This window comes from Pagrus pagrus (assembly GCF_965226575.1).
Source record: "Pagrus pagrus genome assembly, chromosome: 4".
NCBI classification, from domain to species: domain Eukaryota; kingdom Metazoa; phylum Chordata; class Actinopteri; order Spariformes; family Sparidae; genus Pagrus; species Pagrus pagrus.
Window position 1 is genome coordinate 15,765,840 of NC_140188.1, and position 13,445 is coordinate 15,779,284.

Genomic DNA, 13,445 nt, shown 5'->3' on the forward strand with positions numbered 1-13,445 from the left:
ATGTCGTCACGCGAGTGACACAGTGGCACACGATAAAGCTGAAAATTGAACCAAAAGAAAATGTACAGTTGCAAGATAAAGACATGTAATGTTTCATCATATGCGTGGTTTGCAGAAACACACATTGCCAACATCTATTTGGGCGACTGGTTTGGCTATTTCAATGCAAAAGTAAGACATTTTCAGAAAACAGAGGAGCCTCGGCACAAAGAGTGGAATGCATTGTATTTAATAGATCAAAAGCAGCTCACTCACACAGGAGATATATAGACAAAGAACAGTGTGTTATGACCGAGTCACGATATATATATATACAATTCTACAGTGTTGTACTATAGAAAGAGGCACACATTTAGTCTCGATAGCAATGCTACTGTAGAACACCAGCAACAGTCGAAGCTTAAGAGTAAAGTTTAGAGCGAGTGTATGCAGTAAGACCTACTGATTGACGTCAGTGCTGAACACGGATTAAAGATTTATACAGAGGAGAGTATAGGAAAAGGCGTCTAGATGAATTCAGATCAACTGAAATAAAGTGACTTGATACACCGTTTTTTGTATATTTTCCATTGTACCGTGTTTTCACTGATGCACACAGCAAAACAGGGAGAAATGCACATCCATACAGTATAAAAGCGATGCAATCCATTTTCATTAAAAATACATCAAAAAGAGATACAAACGAAACTTAAAGTCTCAGCGTGGTCTATAAAATTGTAGTAAAACAACAAACTAAAAAACACTACACAGTCGGTATCTAAGTTGTGTATAACAGCCTGGAGAGCAGTAGGACAGCGACTTTACTTGGGTGTTTTCTGTTTATAGGTTATAAATCACAGCGGCACCACTAACTACGAAGAAAATATCCGTAACTCTACACACTGGCGGGTCCAAATAAAGCAATTAGGCTGGTATTTATCTGATAATATGTGCAAGACGCTGACATGTTTGTTATTTTTTTTAACCTGCTGTATCTGTGAAAGCACTTGATTTCAGATGCCTGGCACGAAGGTAAAACAAAAAAAACAACAGGGCGAGGAGGAGAAAAACTGAGCACTTGGACAGTTCTGACTGGCTTTTCACACGACGCAGTGGATACATAGGGGAGGGTTGGTTGGCAGGATTCCCATGACTGTCTTGGAGCGATGACACCTTCATCAGGGCATAGATGAGGGTCGTGGAATCTATGCCCTTTTCTGTCACATGACACTGAAGTCCCATCGGGATTGGTTAATACCTAAAAAGAGCAGATGACATGTTCAATCATATTCAACATGGAATGATTTATATGCTAAATAACCAGTGTTGCATCTGCAATATTAAAAACAAAAATGACATCTAATTCCAATAAACAACACTGTCCTTTAGGATTATTATGATTCAGGAGCCCCCCCTTCATATACATGCAAATGCCACTCGTTTCCCATGCCTATAATTTACTATCTTCACCATGCAGGTCAATGCCAGAGGAGATTGTGTTTGAATTGCATATGCTCATATTAAACTGTTGTATGACATTTGAAACAAATTACACCAGTTTTTTAGCGTGCATACCGTATAATTTAAAACAAATGACCCTACATCATATATATTCATTTTGATACATTTCTAATGGAAAATTCTTCATCGTGAGTGTGATTGACTACTGAATGGAAAGTGCAAATGGACAACTAATGATTAGGTGAGAGTCCCAGGAATGAAAGCTCTTTTGAAGGGAACGAGCAAGAGCAGACACAGGGGGTGTTGAAGCAACAGGACTGCACATGTATGAGAAATAAAGGTACAAACAATGAGTTGGAAGGAGACTTCAGTGTTCTGGTTCATGGTGAGGGAGTCACATATAAAATACCGTGTCACTGAAAACCACTTTTATTCGGTAACAGGAGCGGCTGGAGGGGGTTTCTGCTCAGAGGGAATGGCTAGGTAGTTTGTCCTGCAGGCAGATTGGTAGAAAAAGAACAGAGGAGTGTCTAAGAGCAGGTGGTAGGTCCCTCTGTACCACCAAATACCACAGAGTAGTGCTGGTGAAGGTTTGAACAGCGCTCACCACGGATGAACATGACAGACTGTCCTTCATTTTTGGACTGTGAGGCTTTTCTGTCCATAATTCATGATGCCACAACAATGTACACCCCCAGAGGGAATTAATTTTAAAAGATAAGAACCATCCCTGTAATGTGAGCAGTGGGGCACTAGCACACACTGCACATCAGGAAGATATGACACCCAGTATTTAACTGCAAACTAACACTAAATAGGAGCCCGATTCAATAGAGCTGCACAGACATTGTGTAGACGAGGCAACGTTCACAATAGCGAAAGAGGTTTGTGGCTCCGTCAGCAAGTTTCAAATATATATATATATTTTTATATGTCTTTGATTATTGCTATTGCTGCTGCTTTCCATCTTGTTCCTCAGTAACATGACTCATAAGAGCTGCTAATGCATCAGAAAATGTCACCTGGAAATGTTCTAGACGTGGTACTTTTCCATTAGGAAGCACAGAACGGCCTCTTTGAGTGGGTGTAGCTCCTCACCGCGGGATGTGTTGTCATATAGGTCAATAATGGCTGTGAGGTGGCCTCATGCCATTAACTCTTTCAGCTGCAGGCACCGATGAAGTTATACACATTCGATTAGTTGATGCTTAACTTAATGTGCACTCCAGATTCGTGCATGGATCAATGAATGGTGAGGGCAAAGTGGAATGTCATTTCTACTGAAAAAAATTAAATGTGCCAGTAAATGTTGTATCTAACTGTACATTACCTTACATAATGGACTGCTTTCAAAAGGCTTTACTCTAGTTTCCAAATTCAACAAAACACAGAAATATTTATGTTGTGTTGCTTGCTGAGTTCTAATAATGTTTAACCCTAAACTACATTATTTAACAAATCATTGGGAATATAAGAAATAGAAATACAATATGAAATATTAATATTTCATATTGTTCAAATTATGTTGATTCAGATGTTAATTAGGTGTCTATGCAACTACAGATTATTATTATGTATTAATTTAATTAGTTTTGTCTATAAAATACTGAAAAATACCCAGTTAACTATCATATGTGACTAAGATAGCAGCAAATTCGAACTCTTGAGTAACTGGACCCAGCAATTTTTTTTTGGCATTTTTGACTAAAAAATAACTGAAATGATTATCCAATTCTTTAATTAGTGTTTGATTCATTTTCTGTTGATCAACTAATTGTTTCAGCTCTTAAGTCTAGTGGCTTTTGAGGCCATAGTCACAGTGGTGTTGTTTTGTATTTATTTTGTAGATTTTATTGAAGTCATTTTGTCTGCGGGTCTGCAACTTTCACATAATTCCCTGATCATTTCCAAACAACTCCCTGGAGAGAATTGTTACAGGGAAAATAAAGTGTTTAATTGGTAGTTTCAATTACTTAATTCCAGTTTATTGCTATTGTAGTATAGTAGAGTACAGGGGTCATTTACATGAGGCAAGCTGGGGACATGTCCCCACCACTTTTTGAATTGACCAATTGTATCCCCATTATTCTATAAAAGCATAATTAGCTAAATAAATAGCGTGCACCAAGAAATGTTCACTAAACCCCCCATAGTTCTGACCTCATACAATCCAATGAATGGAAGGAACGGATCTTTTCTTTGAAGGAAATCCCTATTTTTCCCAGAATTAATACCAAATGTCATTAAATGTTCTTGGAAGTAATCAGGATATTACCAGCCTGTAAAATAAATGCTTCCTTTTGTTTTCTTTGGAAGACAACAAGGTAAACAAAGACACCTTACAATCGTATCCTACTGTGTTTACCCGGTATATTTCATGTTAGAAATACATTTTGCAGCGTAGCTCTGTGTGACTGCAGGAGTCTTGGAGATCTGGGATTTGAGATCAGGGTTAATTGTCTGCAAAGCCACAATAACTGGATCAGCACATGTGGAGCGTGTCATCTGTGATTGTTCCGTAAATTGCCTGTTCAAAAGTTGTCGACCTGTATCGACTGGCCTCGTCAACAACAGGACAATCCGGTGGGAGCTGACTATACAGGTGCAGTCGGGCCTTTGTCAGTGCTGACAGGGTGACGCAAAACAGTGGCTTTCTGAGGGAGCTGCAAATCCACCGCGGATGTAAAGAGGTTGTTTGGAAAAAAGAGCAGTCAGCAGTGCTTAGAATTATTCAGGCCTGTCAGGCAGTCTAAGTGAAAAGACAGATTACTGTTGCAGGAGGGTTACAAACTGATGCAGTTTAGACCAAATTACCTCGCTGTCTGTCTATCTGCCTGTCTGCCTCTTTCCCTTCCTCTCTGTGCCGCCTTCGCTTCCTCTTGATTGCCTCCCACATCTCTCTGTCTGACATATTTCTGAGATTTTATAAAGCAGAAACTCGGGCACACACAGGTACACACTTTCACTTATTTTGCCCACACTGCCTTGCTGCGTTTAAAGTCATAGCAAAGAGTAAGTTAGTACACATTTTGCATCTGTTGATAATAGGCGTGTTTTCAGTATGCACAGTGTGCCCTGACTCACTCTTATTTGTGTTTGTGTCTGACTGTGCATCTGTGCATTTTGTGTGGGACTCACGCTGTGTCCTGTGTCTGCTCATCAGACTTGGAGATCTTCCTGTAGCAGTAGACCATCTCTACCAGCAGCCAGAAGGTCAAGCACACCAGCAGCACATACATCATGATCTCAGAGTAGAGCGCTGTGGTGTCTGTGCTGGCTGCAGAGCACAAACAACAGCAAGGAACATGTTTTATTCAGCGTGCATCCCACCTGTGAGTGTTTTATGTGTTGAATAGAGCAAGGGAGACAAGGTTTAAGAAAGTATGCTGAGCTCGGTCATCTACTGTATGTGCAACACCGCTGACCCATAATCAACTGTCAGGCATAGTAGGTAAGGCAATATTTCTATGTTTCATTGCTATGCAGCTGAAGTAAAAGCACAGCAAAGTCATGTTTTCTGGTGTGCATCCTTTTAGAAGATGCACCACAAATGGTGCACTAACTACTGTATGTTGCATACAGAACATTATGACCATACCTATAATATAATGATAGCAGAGCCTAAGGAGTTAAAGGTGCCCTGTGGAGTTTTCTTGTAAACAAACAAAAGTTATGTTTACATTCATTCACACATGTATTGTGCGTATCCATAAGGTCTAACAAACATGTTAGTTTCCTTCCTCACAAAACATTAGTTAGTTGATTTTTGATTTTCGAAACGAGGACCCGCTCATAAATAAACATTGTTCACAGCTCTACTAGTTTTCAAAAACTCCACAGGGTTCCTTTGAATATGAACTAAGATGAAAATGCAAAGTCACAGTGGTTCTCAGGGTACGGCACGGATGTTAAGTTTAGACATATGATGACCTCATTTTGGCTCAAATGCTAGTTTCAGGTATACTAATGTAAAAGCATTATCAATGAATTACGTCATATTATTACATTTAATTAAGGTGATAGGCTCACATTTTTTCAAGTCTGTCTTATAACACTCATTCGCTCTGATGAAAAATCAAACAGTCTGTGCAAAAAAAAACAGGTCCAAAGTTTATCTGAAGTTCATCAAATCTTGTGGGTATCTGCCAAAGTTGCACTCTTTTTAGGACAGAATTCCCTCATTGTGTTTCAGACAATGTTCCTCACTGCAGCTATGGTGTAAGAATAGTAACAGAGGGAGGGAGGATTTTACACTACAAAGTCTTCTGATTCAGACTAAATTAAATCTAAAATAAAATATTTGAGTTAAAAGAAAAAAGAAAATCTTCCCTGGCTTTGATTGATTGATTTCCCTACTGCACTTCTACTGTATATATTCCATTTGCATTTTATTTTGCTTATTTTAATTCACTTTCATCTTAAAGGTGCAACATTTAAGAATTTTACTCCAAAACAGTCAAAAATTAATACAAATTAACAACAGAATGTTAAGAAATATTAGTTTTTATGTCAAAGATGTTTCTTTTTTTCATTGCAGAGCAATCTACTGAAGCGTGCAAGCTAGCAATGGCTGTCCAAGGCTCCTGTGCTCGTGGTTTTAACACAACCACTAGCTTCGTTGCTAACTGATGGCAACTACAGTTAGGATTATCACTCTGGTGATACGCTGCCCCCTATTTGTTTGGAGTATCAGTTCAACAGGGGGCCATTTCTTACATATTGCACCTTTAATTACTTTTTTTATTATTGGTTTTATTGCTTTCTGTTTTGAATGATATTTTAATTGTTTGCTTTGCTTATTCAAAGGAAAAGTTCACACAAAAATGACACTTCACCCTCGACATGCAGTCAAGCTTCTGCACCCAGTTATAGTAAAGATTTCATTTATTTATTTATATTTTAAAACAACTCCCGTCTACTTCAGTTGTTTAGGAAAGTGCCGCCAAGCGATTTTGCTGTGAAGCTACAGAACTGTTTTGTACACTACACTTACGTCCGCTGAAACTTCACTCGTCTTTTTATTGCCATGAGGTTGAGCACATAATGACCAAATTTTCATCAATTTTGGGTAAACTACTATGAACTATGAATTGCCAGTGGTTGAAATCTGAAACAGCGAGTGAGGACTATGGATTTTCTCCATCACTTACATTATGAATGCATTATTAAGGGATATTTTAATGGCCAGTACGAACAGGAGGAATAATTATGGCAAACTGTTCCAATGTACATATGGGACTTTAAAAAATGTGAACCATCAAAACGTGATTATAAGCCACTGTGAACCACTGTGCCAATGAGCGTGCACCAAATTCCAGAAAGCCTGCTGACCGGACAGTTGACAGCTTTCACTGATTTGATTCTGCAGCCTCTGCAAATAGAGGCTCCGAGTGTAACATAATCCCTTCGATGGAAAAGCACAGATATGTTTGCTGTGAGCTAATCCATTCTACTGCTATGGACATCATTACTGTAACATGATTCCCAAGCTGTAATGTACAGTACACTGATGACGGCTTTGTGAAATTTGATACCACGGTTGTATGGGACGTGACTGAGAGGCTTTCATATATGTAGAGAAGATCAAACTGTAGTATATTTTGAAAGTTGCACTTCGGAGGATAATCACAATCCAATTACAAATCGTACAAATCCTCTCTGGGATACAAGTCGCCTGTCTTTATATGCCTCTGATAGTGAACTATATACCACGTGCAGGCAGATTTAAATAATGTGAAGTTAAAGAAATGGGGAGAAGTAAGTAATTCCAAATATACATGTTGTGTTGTATATTCGATCATTGTAGAAAATGACACATTCAGCAAGCCAAGCATTCAGGAAGCAGAATACATTACCCCTTATATTAGATAGCAAAGTAGTTGGTTTGAATTAACCCCTTCACTGACAACAGAAGAAAGCTTTGATGAACAATAAAAGGCAGACAAAACACAACACACAATTATTCCTCTTCAGCACAGTCACAACAAAAGGGGAGAGAAGGAAAGTGGCGTTATTAGTGGCAGGCTGCCCTCACACTGATGCATCACTTAGTGAGAATGAGTCGGAAATATATAATAAATTGCAAAACCCACTTAAAGCAGTCTGATAAACAAATTGAGGGAGATGCATGTACAGCACAAAGAGAAGACTCAATACACAGAAGTCAACACGACACAGACTGTTTCTACCAGGAGGGATTATAAATCAACACGTCAGAGCTTCTCAGAATAAACTGTGTGCAACTGTATTATCACTGTCATCATCATTTAACGTGAAAGCTGGGCCACTCAGTGTTTAAATGTGCATTACTGCAGTGAAAACACGAGTGGTGCTGCAGAGCAAATCATTTAGATTAAATTTGCTGTCAACACAAATCAGTTCTGCTCATATTATAAAGCATGCACGATAAATATACTGCAGACAGATTCTAGGTAGATATTTGACATATTTTGCAGTACAGCCACTTCTGTTTCAGCTGAGGTTGTTATAGTTAAAGTAACAAAATCTAACTTTCAGGAGACTCATCTCCAGGTTGTCAAATAGTGACACTTCGGGTTGGGCGACAAATTGGGGATGAGACTCAACTTACTCCGGAAATTAACATTTTGTTGCTTTAAAGCTGCTGTAAGCGATGTTTTCACAAAAACAAATGTTTAATCTCTATATATCTCTATATTGTAATCACTGTAACAGAGAGGTCAGTAACCCATGTCACTCCTCCTCCTGCTCAAGCAGTAATAGAGAAAAGAAATGTTCTGGCACTCCCGCCCACTTTAACAAATCAGGACAGAGAACTCCTTTCCTGTCGAAACTAAAGCGACAACGACGCTTACAGCAGCTTTAACTAAAACTAAACCAAACAAATGAAGTATGAAAAAACATTTTAGTTAACTGACTTCAGAAAAGAACTAAAGCTAACTATATCCACAGAAACAGTTTTGACCATGTGTCAAAGATATCTGTGTATCTATTGTGTTGGAGATATATCTATTGAAATTAGCATGCTAACCAGCTAGCCCGTAGCAACTTTATACCTCATGAACTGACAGTCCGACAGTAAACAAAATGAAACCCCGGTGCTTCGAGCTCCCAGTTCAGCTAATAGGAGTGCCAGCTGCACAGCTATCTGAGCTAACTAGCTAATGGCAGCTACATTTAGCAGTTAGCAGTTACTCTGGTGATACGGTGCAACCCTATTTTTGTATTCGACATGTGGTCAATTATACATATTGCACCTTTAAAATGACAGCTTCAGTGTCACATTTAAGTTGTACATTTCTTGGGACTTTTTGGAGCCTCACCTCGCCTGAGAAACACGGCAAACTCCGGTCTGACGTCTGACTAACCTCATCTAGTAACCTCGCTGCACAAGCTGCAATAACAGCCGGCCATAACAAAGAGCTGTACTCGTACAGCGACCAAGCACTTGGCTAAGCACAAGCAGGGTGGAAAAACATATAAGAAAGTGGAAAACTATTAGCAGCACCTTTCTCTTTCACCCTCAACTTGATGTCCTTGGAGATGGAGACTGATGGAGTGAAGAAGTCAAACTCAAACTCTCGAAGCACGATGCACTCATAGACGCCACTGTCGTTGAAGGTGACATTTTTGATTTGGATGGAGACGTCTTGCAGGTCCTGGCTCCCTTTCCAGGCCAGACGGCCCTTAAATGGCCCGTCCAACTCAACCGTGGTTTCATCCTCATACTTGTATATCTAGCAGAGAGGAAAGGCATGCAGACATACATAAAATAAATATAATCAGTATGATCACACGTGTCATGTCATGTACATTAAGGCAGCAGCAACCTACAGGAGTCTTGTCCTCGGGGATGTCTGTGTTTGGCATGAAGAACCATTCCACAGTCGTCTTGGGTTTGATCTCCTCCCTCCTCAAACAGGCGATGCAGGTCAACATCATGGGTTTCCCCACGACCGCTTCTGTAGCCGACGGGACCTCCACACATACTGGCTGGCTCAGATGGACTGGAGGAGCACGGAAATGTTACAGACATTTAGTTCAGCAGCCAGCCTGATGAAAACTCAGTCAAAATGTTCAGCTCCAGGCAAGTTGTTGCTCCACTTGGATGTTTGAGCTGCACTGTGCAGAACGAGGCATGTGCAGACTCTGACACTAGAAGGCTGTTTTCACACGCGCATGCTGAAGGGTGAAAGTGTGTTTGTGCTAACCTCAAATCTGAGTGTAAGGTGACAAAGTACAAGATGATTTCTGACAGCACATCACATCACGTTCACATCACATGTTTATGACCAGACCTTTGTGTCAACAGGTGGAGGGGACGTGAAGTTTTGAAGTCCCCTAAGCAATTGATTGTTCTGACTTGTTTTAAAACATAAGAAACAACCAAAACAAGAATATAAAATGGCTCCATGCAGCTCGTCTGGCGTAATCCAAGTCTCTGGAAGCCCTGATATCCCACATTGATTTGAAAAGACGTTATTTTCACCCTTTTAAAGCCAAAGTCGACACCGTAGCTGCTAGGCCAGAAGTGTTAGCGCACTATGTCAAGTGGACAGTCTTGATGCACACTTTCAAATCAATTTGGGCTCTCGGGGCTTCTGGGGACTTGAATCATCCTGGACGAGCTTCACGGAGACGTGGTTGAACTTTAAGTGGAGGAGAACTAAACAGTAGACTGCAGTGGTTTTACTTTGGAGGTTTTCAGAGAGCTCTTCAACACCTGTCACTGAACGTGAAGTTTTCCTCAGACTACATTCAAAAGTACGTCAAAAATAAAATCAGCTATTAATCACGTACAGTGACATTTTCAGCCTTTATCCAATGACCGCGACAGACGCGTTTTTTTTAATCTGCACTAATAAACCCATGGCCCGGCCTTTCGTATGGAGGTCAAGAGCTCTTGCACTCTGCGCTTACATTGAGTCCAACGTTGAGCCAGATGCAAAACTCAGTGAGCGTTGAAAAGGCACAAATTCGATTATTCAGCTCCGCGAGCAGTGGGGAGACTTGAGTCACAATACTGATAGCAAATCCAAGATCATCCAGGCCAGTAAGCACTAATGATGGCCTCTGTCCATTATTATTAGCTGGCAGAAGGAGGGATAAAGGGAGGGAGGGCGGCTGGTAGTGTTGGATAGTGCGGGAGGGGGAGGAAGAGGAGTAAGTGATTGAAAAAAATAACAACATTAAAAGAGAAAGAATAATTACAGGAAGATTATGAACACAACGATGGGATTTCTTGTGAAGGGAAGTGTAATGTAATCTCAGTGAGCTCGCCACATGGATGTCTTTGTGTTGTGTGACTGCTGCCCTGCTGGGTCCAGTGCTCTTACATAACCCACAGCCCCCCCGGGCAGACAGTGACAACATCGATTCCATCTCATCCTTTTTTCCTCTTTTCACTGAGGGCTCATGCAAACACATGGAAAAGAGGGCATGGAAGCAGCGAGGAGACAGAGAGGGGAGGGAAAAGTGGAGAACGGGGGAAAGGAAAAGCTTAACCCTGCTGTCCTCTGTTCAATGGCTGCATTGATTTAAACGCTTAAATGCTGACAGCAGTGAGCAAAGTTGGACCTGTGCAGACTGGGTTCAGAGGAAGGTTCACCAACACCAACAAGGCCTGCGATGACGCAACAAACAGACATTTGACATCTTGACATTTTAATATATTCTTACCTGCAAAAAACAAAAGTACCAAAGTTTGCAGATGAACTCTGGTTTGAGTTATCATATTAGGCTCTTTCTGGGGCTGCTGGTGTGAACAGTGTCCCTCTGACTGCTGGAGTAGCACTTGAAGTTGTGTCAGGAGCGAGATGAGAGGAGTTGCTGAGATGACTTCAGGACCACGGACAGCGCCTCTCCTCGGTAGATGAGCGCGCAGGTGCGACTGAAAATCCCAAACTGTCTTCTTGAGAAAAAAAAAAAAAGAAAGAAAGAAAAATGTTTTAAAAAGGGCAGGATGTCAAACTGTTAAAGAGTTGCAGAAGTCTTCACCTGCTCATCCATACACAGGAGTCTTCCTGCAAACCCCCTGACACGCCAGTCATCATCTATCTGCACAGATCTAACTTCACCACATCCCCTCCACTCGGCGGAATAAATAAAATAGTCCCCTCGTCCCAAACTGCTGTCATCCACTCCGGATCCTTCCAGAAAGGAGACAAAAAGAAAAACAAGCGAAGAGGAGGGACCTGTGGATTCTCACAAGCCGATCCAGCCACTCACTGTTTGTTGCCGAGTCTTGCTCACGCGCACGCAGCCGCAACAGCAGCCCTCTCACAGAATAACTCCATTGATTGTTTCAAGTCCGTTTCCTCCATTAAAGATGACTGGTGACATTTCCCAGCCGCGGCTCTCTGCCTTTGTTTTTTCCAGCAGTCACTTAGCGTCGGCAGAGCGGGGGGCTGCGGATACGCATGCGTGAGTCACTCCCTCCTACTCTACAGTGAGCATGAGCACATTATTGTCGTTTAGGGGAGGCCGAGGCCAGCTCTGTCACGCCAGGCTGTTTGCTTTTGACCGCAGGAGCCAAACAAACACTCGTGAAACCCGAAACCTCGTGCAAATCAGTTTATTAGAACAATGAGACGCAACTCAGCGTGTCATGCGTTACGTAATCTGGTTTAGCAGCTGCTAGCAGAGCCCATGCATTAGATTTGTTACACATCAGTACACTCGCATTGTTCCCATTTCCCCACTTTACAAAGTGTGCTCTGGCCTGGCTCTGTAATTTGGAGTCATGTGAATGCGCAGACGGATCTATATCTTTGGCTTCCTGCAGCGATGAAGCTGATAAAGTACTGTGCAGGACACAATCTGCTAATTTAATGATCATCTGTTCTCTGGACTGAAAAGGGCCTGACCTTTTCTGTGATAGTCTGTCTATGTTTGGTATAAACTTTCTAAAAACAACAATCTCTTCTTCTATTCCCTCATCATTTCATTTGCACTTTTGTGTAGTTTTGTGGGGAAGAAATTTTAATCAGGAGAGAAAGATCTTCATTGACTGATTTAATTTTATGCCTAAACAAACTCTTTGTTTTCATGACTGAATTAACTGAATAAACAAACTGACCTTAAAGAACAACACAATTTCATACTGTTTATATGTGGCGGACCCTGCCACCTTTCCAGATTCAAACAGTGTTCTCGGGACCTTATTTTCCTCTGAGAACAGCTTGTTCATCCAATATTCAGTTTGTAATATTACCTCATATTAAAATTCAGAGTTTCAAAACTACATAGTGCCCCTTTAAAGGTGCAACATGTAAGAATTTCAGCTTAAAAACGATTTAAAACATTTTTATCAATAAAATGTTTTTCACAGTTAAATAAGAGTTCTGACGTAATTTCATGGCGATACTCCCTGTCAGCATTCCCCGCCCAGTCCAGCCATCCCGGGCCTGAAAACCTCCTCCCAGTGGTCCGAAGCGTCTATACTAGCAGTGTAAGCAACACCAACACTTCCTTTTGTGCTCCAAGCTCCCAGTCTGAACTGCTAGCTGCACTGCTAACTGGGCTAACAGCCGCTACAGCTAGCAGCAGTTAGAAGTTACTCTGGCGATATGCTGCCCCCTATTTGTTTTAAGTATGAATCCAACAACTGTCCAGCTCTTGCATATTGCACCTTTAGAACCAAATGTTTATATTTTTAATTTGTAAATGTTAAAGCACAACAGGCTTGTGTTTTGCGTTACTTTGAGTTACGGTGGGTTATGGTATAGTTCAAGAATATAGGACCGTAAAACCAAAATTGTTCCTAAAAAAGGTACATACTGCACCTTTAAGGTATAAGAGATGCTAAATATGAAGAATAAAGATGAAATCTTTTCACTCATCCAGTCTAATGATTCACTGGTTCAGGTAGGAAAAAGATTGAAACCTTTTCCTGTCCATCACACCCACACAACCTGCAGCAGAGAGGACTGAAGTGACTGCTGAACAGTGTAATTATATCACTTTTTTTTCCCCCTCTCGCTGAAAGCTGCAGCAATTTGACGCTCTTGTAAAGGCTGAAAGATGTG

At 40.9% G+C, this 13,445-nt stretch overlaps 1 protein-coding gene across 4 annotated transcripts; it reads right to left on the reverse strand.

Moving 5' to 3' along the window:
• Positions 1 to 213: 213 nt before the first annotated feature.
• Positions 214 to 11,840, reverse strand: scn3b (sodium channel, voltage-gated, type III, beta). Of its 4 annotated transcripts, none has more exons than XM_084351499.1 (7): positions 11,416 to 11,838; positions 11,098 to 11,326; positions 9,253 to 9,425; positions 8,927 to 9,155; positions 4,579 to 4,717; positions 1,850 to 1,933; positions 214 to 1,237 (listed from the first exon to the last, which is right to left on the reverse strand). In XM_084351499.1, exons 1-6 carry the CDS (start codon positions 11,425 to 11,427, stop codon positions 1,870 to 1,872), a joined length of 846 nt encoding a protein of 281 aa, XP_084207625.1. In that variant the 5' UTR covers positions 11,428 to 11,838; the 3' UTR covers positions 214 to 1,237; positions 1,850 to 1,869. The 4 variants fall into 4 exon arrangements, with proteins under 4 accessions (XP_084207625.1, XP_084207624.1, XP_084207626.1 ...); XM_084351498.1 differs by having other exon boundaries at positions 11,098 to 11,329; XM_084351500.1 differs by lacking the exon at positions 1,850 to 1,933 and having other exon boundaries at positions 11,098 to 11,329; positions 11,416 to 11,839.
• Positions 11,841 to 13,445: the final 1,605 nt, after the last annotated feature.